At 34.1% G+C, this 6576-nt stretch overlaps 1 protein-coding gene across 1 annotated transcript; it reads left to right on the top strand.

The window, feature by feature from the left end:
• The first annotated feature begins 5086 nt into the window (after window positions 1–5086).
• LOC130741436 (E3 ubiquitin-protein ligase RING1-like) lies at window positions 5087–5461 on the top strand. Its single transcript, XM_057594351.1, has one exon. The coding sequence runs from the start codon at window positions 5087–5089 to the stop codon at window positions 5459–5461; it is 375 nt and encodes a 124-aa protein (XP_057450334.1).
• The last annotated feature ends 1115 nt before the right edge of the window (window positions 5462–6576 follow it).

Here is a 6576-nt window from a genome sequence, read left to right as displayed (position 1 = left end):
TTCGTCCTCACACTGATACGTGTCTAGCTAAGGTTCAAATTCTCTATCGTTTCCCTAGGGTAAACGCCGGTCCATCGAACAATTGCTTCGCAAGCAAGGAAGTGTCACCTGCACTTAGTAACTTCTCTAGTCACAACGACTCATCCTATAGATGCTCGCAAATTACATTCCCACCTTTCTCGAAACCGGATCGTCAGTCTTTCCCATTTTTGAACGCATTTTCATATCCTAAGTTTCCTTCCAAAGGGGTTCCTTTTATCATTCAAAGTGTTCTATCTTGAGTTAATTCATTATGAAATTTATTATAAAAATTTGAAGTCTTATGTATGTATTTGTTTCAAAATCTAACAATTCAAAAGATCCACATTATCTCCAAGTCCTCTTCCCGAGAAAGTCTCGATCCTCCATGTCAGCAGTAGCTCAGACCTTTCGTCGGATCCTACTCACTAACTCTCATAATACATAGTGTTCACGATCGATATAATCACAATACCACATCATCATACAACTTTTATGACTATACAACAATTCAAAGAAACAGAACCAATCTACTCCATTAACTATTCGATAAAACATAAACATGTCTTATCCACTACAGTGCGATAAAACATAAACATTTCCTATCCACTACAGTGCGAGAAAACATAAACTTTTCCTATCCACTAGAGTGCGATAAAACATAAACTTGTCATATTCACTAGAGTGAGATAAAACATAAACCTGTCATATCCATTACAGTGTGATAAAACATAAACATGTACTATCCACTATAGTGTGATAAAACATAATCCAGTAAACAACATAAGCCTTAACAGTCCAACAAATCAGAATAAGCATCAACAATTTAATAAATTGCCTAAGCCTCAACAATTGTCGATTCTTCGACACCTAAGCATAATAGCTAATAACTAAAAGAGTTTCCCATACCTTCATCGATTCTTCTTCTTCCTTGTCCTTACTCAGTTGTTCCAACTCTTTGAGTTCCAAATTTGAACGTTCCAAAGCCTTTTGCTCTATCCCTTAAGAAAAACATACTCACTTAGTTACTAATCGACTCAATTTCAACCACTTAGAAAACTAAGAAAATATAATTATTTTCCTCATAATAGACCCTTAAGTTATATTTCTAATAATACAAGTTTCATAAGGTTTTAGCACTTCTGGAATTAATTACAAATCATATACTACAACTGTTCCATAATGCAGACAATAGAATAAAGGAAGAATTAAAAGTAAAAATTGTACTAAATTAGCAATCCAAAGATCGTGCAACTTTCCCATATTTAATCCCTTCAAGTTATATTTTAAACAAATGTGGTTTCACCCAAATTGGACTCATACACGAGGAGTTATGCCAAAACAGTACAGACTGTCAAGGCTTACTCGGTAGGATATTTTCTCAACTTCCACCCGTAATTGTGACCAGACCAGGGATCAAAATACCTTAAAATCCACACAACATATAGATTTCTAAGTTAAATTTCATTTAAAACTATTTTCACTATTTTTGGATCACCATGCTAAGAGATATGCTACAAACACCACAAGTTACTTCTCAGAACTCTTTGTTCAATAATTGAGTAAAATGGGTATTTACAACCTTTTTCAACATAACTATCGTCAAACCTATCATCTATGAATATAAGCTATCATTAAGAACATAAGAGAATGTATACAAGCTTCTTGATATTAAATTTGAAGTTAAACTAACCTCTAACTCAAAGGCTCAAGATTGTGGTTTGTATAGGTTGAAAAAAATGGGAATGGAAAAGAGATGATAATGATGGGTAAAGATACTCCAAGCTATCACCTTCCCAAGCCTTCAAAAATCACTCAAAAGCTCTCAAGCAATCAATAGAACATCAAATTTTTCTATCCTTTCTTATCCCTCTCTAACTCACGACCACGTTGTGTTCTTTTTCGGTATTTTTGTCTACTCATTTAGGCTGAGTATTCTTCAATAAAAGGTCGACACTTGCTTCGGTTTCTCTTAAGTGAGAAAAATGATTTTAAAAACAGCGTGTTCCAAAATCTGACATCGAACTGATTGAGGAAATCTTCTCCGGATGAGAAAACTTCCTTCGTGGAAAAGATTTCTTACAAAAAAGGATCAAGATCTCGCGAACGGAAACTCCGGAAGGAGCCCCAAACACTTTTATCCGTGACCCGGAGGTCCACTTAAGTCTTTGTGGAGGTCAATTAAAACCTCATCGGGTTTCTTGAAAGTAAACTCCATCGATATTATCGTCAAAAGTTTCGGAATCGAACACACATCCACTCAAAAATACTCTAAGGGTCTTATTCCAGCTCCGATTTAGAATCGGGGTTTAAAAAGTGTTTTAGCAGTGGGGAATCACTTTTTGAATAATCCGATTCGCAATCGATTAACAACATGACTTGGAACAGCATTCAAAATGACTATAATTCCACAAATATATTTATATAAAATATTTTACATCGTTCACTTATCAGTTTTAACATACACTTTTTACAGTTCCCCTCACGCCAGCACAGACCCTAGGTGTAAGTCAGAATTTAACTAATAATATTGGTTTTAAAATAACGGGTCTTACACTACAAGTATGGCATAAAAGAAGATTACTAAATTATTGGTGCCATCCAAAAAGACATGATGGTGGGACAACCAATCCATGCCTATGATCACATGCGATTGTTTAAGGATATATATATAGAGGATGTATCTTATGAGAAAGGTGATCTTACATGAGAAAATGAGAATAAATCACAACCGTTAGATCTAATCATGAATGGTCTGGATTAAAACATGAAGTCATGTGATTTTTTAAAAAAGTCACATGACTTTTTAAATGATCACATGACCATTAATTTGATTTAATCTTAACCATTCATGATTAAATCTAACGGTCGTGATTTATTTGCTTCTTTCTCACATAAGATCACCTCTCTCTCTCTCTCTCTCTCTCTTTATATATATATATATATATATATATATATATATATATATATATATAAACTATGATGACCCTGTTTTTGTCCTAGTTTTTCAGGTCTTTTCTTTGCTTCTTTCTAGCATTTTTCCTTGTCTCATGTAGTGTTTCATGCGTTCTCATGCATTTTCCCCTTTGTTTGTGCATTTGCATGTGTTCAGAAATTTAGTGGTTCTATAAGGACCTTTTTCTCATTTTAGTACAGTTTTGAGTCTTTAAGTATTTGTCGCGAGTTTTGGGTTTTGTTAATATTTTGTTGGACTTCTGATATTTTTCCAAGTAGTCTTAATGATGTAGGTTCAGGAAATTGGTGGAATGTGAAAGAGCAAGAGGCATGGAGTGTTGATGAATGACATCGGAGAAGGCTGAGTTAAGGCTGGCAACGAGCATTTGGCGCTCGAGCGCCCATCAATTAGCGCTCGTGCGCCCTGGCCTACAAAAGCTTGAGTTTTGGAATAAGGGTGCTGGCGCTCAAGCGGTGGAAATTAGTGCTCGAGCGCCCTCAAGTCATTAACTCAAAATCTGATTTTTAATTGCTTTCGTTCTTCAAACTTAAAGCTTAAACTAGGCTTTTCACCTACAATCCATATGGTTCAACATTTTAAAACCAGGTGAAATTTGTACACTTGCGGATTAGCTAACAAACTACTATATACATCTTACAAGTAGTTATTAAAAATATAAGAATAATCAAGTCCATAAGCCATCATAAAGTTACAAACAACCTTCAAACACAAACACATTACAACAAGCAATCAACTCACTCTTCCTTCGATTGACACTCCATCAATTGATCTCAGAATTCAAATATGATCGGATAGATCATCAATCAGATGTATGTGCTAAGAGTAACAACCCCCGCAATATGCAGCCACGTCCTACCATTTATGCTCTTGAACAAGGAAGAAAAAATTGAAGGATTCTCAAGTGAAAAATGAGGGGAAACTCAAATAATTCGAAATGAATTCCTAAAATTAAAAATTATATTGTGAATCCATATTTTCAAATTAATTTTTCAGAATTAAATTTATTTTAATTCAAAACTAATTTATATCTATCTTATCTCTTAATCAAAATAAGAGATAATCCTATTTTCTCTCAATAAATCACAAAATAATTATTTAAAATAAATATAATTATCTTTTAGAGAATATCTATAGCTATTATCTCTCAAACACATGGAATATTTTTTCTCGTGCATTGTGAGCTAAAATAATAGTTTAATATATAGAGAGTGAATTTAAAAAATCAACCCGCTAGTTGGGTGAGGTTCCCCAATAAAATGTAGATGTTACTTACTCTAATAAGATTTTCTCATGTGGAGGATACCTTTGTAAAACACTAAGTCATTAATTTTTTTTTGATAAGCAAAAAACTAAAACTTCCTTACTAATATCTTACTCATTTTATTTACTGTTTCACAATTTCTAACGACCAACACCCATTAAATAGGGCATCATTGAATAAAGATAATAATTCTTAAATTTATAAAATAATAAAAGATATCCAAAATAAAAAAAATACAGAATGAAAGTAATATTAAATAATATAAGTAAATCCTCCAACCTTGTAAGGAAATTCTTTAAAAATACTTTGTAAGAAAATTGAAGTTTTTTTATTTACCATTAGGGTTTTTAATTTGAGGTTCACAACCATAGTTACAGCTGCAACATAAGGGGCTTATATTCCTCAAAACCTCATCGCGATCACAATTGCGGCCGCGCATCAATTCTCATTTTCCTGTGATTCTCCATATAAGGGCATCCCAATCTAAAATCCTTTTCACCATGACAATCACTACTCGGTATCTATGGAGAAGATTCTCCCCAGAATATCAGATTATGGCTGGAGATTATCTAAAACTCTTTATTAGGGTTTTTTCTCGCCAACCTCAGGTAAACAACACACAAACAATTCTAAAATCTATTGATTCTCGTCCCTTTGTATGCATAGAACCTCATAGATTTCTCAATGAGTGTCGAGATTTCTTGTCAACATTCTTATCGGACATACGCTCACTACCTCCTTGTTTCGTTGATGTGGTCATGCTTGCAATTAAAAATCGGTTTAAGATTATCCTAACACCCGTTGACTCTTGTGCACCCAAGGAGCTTAATATGGGTTTGGCTATTATCCTAGTTGAAGATGGTATTGGTCGGGTGGAAGTGAAAGACTACACAATTGATGAGTATGATCCTGAGATCCAGAGAAGCCATCAACAAGTTACTAGGGGAGTAATGGTTCCAGCATCTAGTGAAGCCATTATGAGTTTGCTCAAGAAATCAAAGGTTACAAGGTCAGATGAATGTCGGGTCTGTTTGGAGGAGTTCCATGTTAGTGGTAGTGATGGTGATGATGCTAATTGCATAAGAGAAGACGGGTACTCAATGCCGTGTGGTCACATGTTTCACCAACATTGTATTATAACATGGTTGCTAACCAATCATGTGTGTCCTTTGTGTCGCAACCCTCTGCCAACCAATGACCACTAAGTTTGTGATTGGATTCAAGCATGATGGGAGTGAACTTATAATCAAAGTCTTAATGAGAGCTCATTGACTTCTTAAGTTGAATGAATATCTGCTTATAATGATGCAGCCAGATGATCCAACATTTTTGTCAAACTTTCCATTTGTTGGGATTCTGTTTATGATTTTTCCTTGTTGGTCCTCTTCTGTGGTTTTCCGTCCTTTGTTGTGTGTGGTATTGACCTGCTGTGCGTTGGAGGAATTGAGGTGTAGAGGGTTGAAAGGCATTGTTTTCGGGTCCATAGATGGTGCTTTGTCTTGATGTCTCATGCTTTGCTAGCCCTGACATGCGTTTTGCTGGTCTAGGAGTGGTGTGGATTGTGTTGCTATAGTTTGTTGCTTATATTATATTTGTTAGTTTGCTTCCTTAGTTGTCATGCCCTTCTGTTTTTTTCTTTTGCTGTGCTTTGATGTTATTTTTCTGTTTTTTTATTGTATTTTGTGACTGGAACTCATTTCTGTTTTGCGCTTTTGCTGTTTTGTACCCTCTATGGATTTCTCCCTATCATGAGATGGTTTCTCTCATGAATGTTTCTTATATCAATGTATTTAACTTTTCGAAAACAAACTTTCTCTTTGTTATTTCTTATTAACTATCAATTTTCATGAATGCTTTAACTGTGTTGGTTAGAAATATTTAGCTAATTATGAATTTCCCCTTTGTTCTATCTATGTCTATGTTATGTTTGGATTTGTGATATCAGTTATAAAAAGTCTACTACATTGGTTTTGCTTTTTTTTTCCATCTTTGATGGGTATCCTTATCCTCTTTCAAGGAAAGACTAATTTTGTTTGGGAAGTTGGAGAAGTGGAGTAATACAACAAAAGAGTAATAAAAGCAATTTTGCAGCAAGAGATATTCAAGTTAATCACCACATCTTTGGGCCTTAGTTGTATAAGAGATTTAAAAACTCATTCTTTCACAGGTCTTTGTTTTTTCCTCTCACATTTTTAGAGAAGCACATGTACTTTATTTATTTGGATAATTATGAATTAACTTATTATAGGTATAAAAAAATACAAAGTAAATATGTGTCATTACGTGATCTTGTAAACATATATGACATTCTTTTTAAAGG

This window comes from Lotus japonicus, chromosome 1 (assembly GCF_012489685.1).
Source record: "Lotus japonicus ecotype B-129 chromosome 1, LjGifu_v1.2".
Classification (NCBI taxonomy): Eukaryota; Viridiplantae; Streptophyta; class Magnoliopsida; order Fabales; family Fabaceae; genus Lotus; species Lotus japonicus.
Note: the sequence above shows the minus strand (reverse complement) of the source record. Positions and strands in the feature narration are given on the sequence as shown.

Excerpts from the sequence above, each read along its gene's own strand:
- LOC130741436 (XM_057594351.1), top strand. The coding sequence starts at position 5,087 with ATGGGTTTGGCTATTATCCTAGTTGAAGATGGTATTGGTCGGGTGGAA.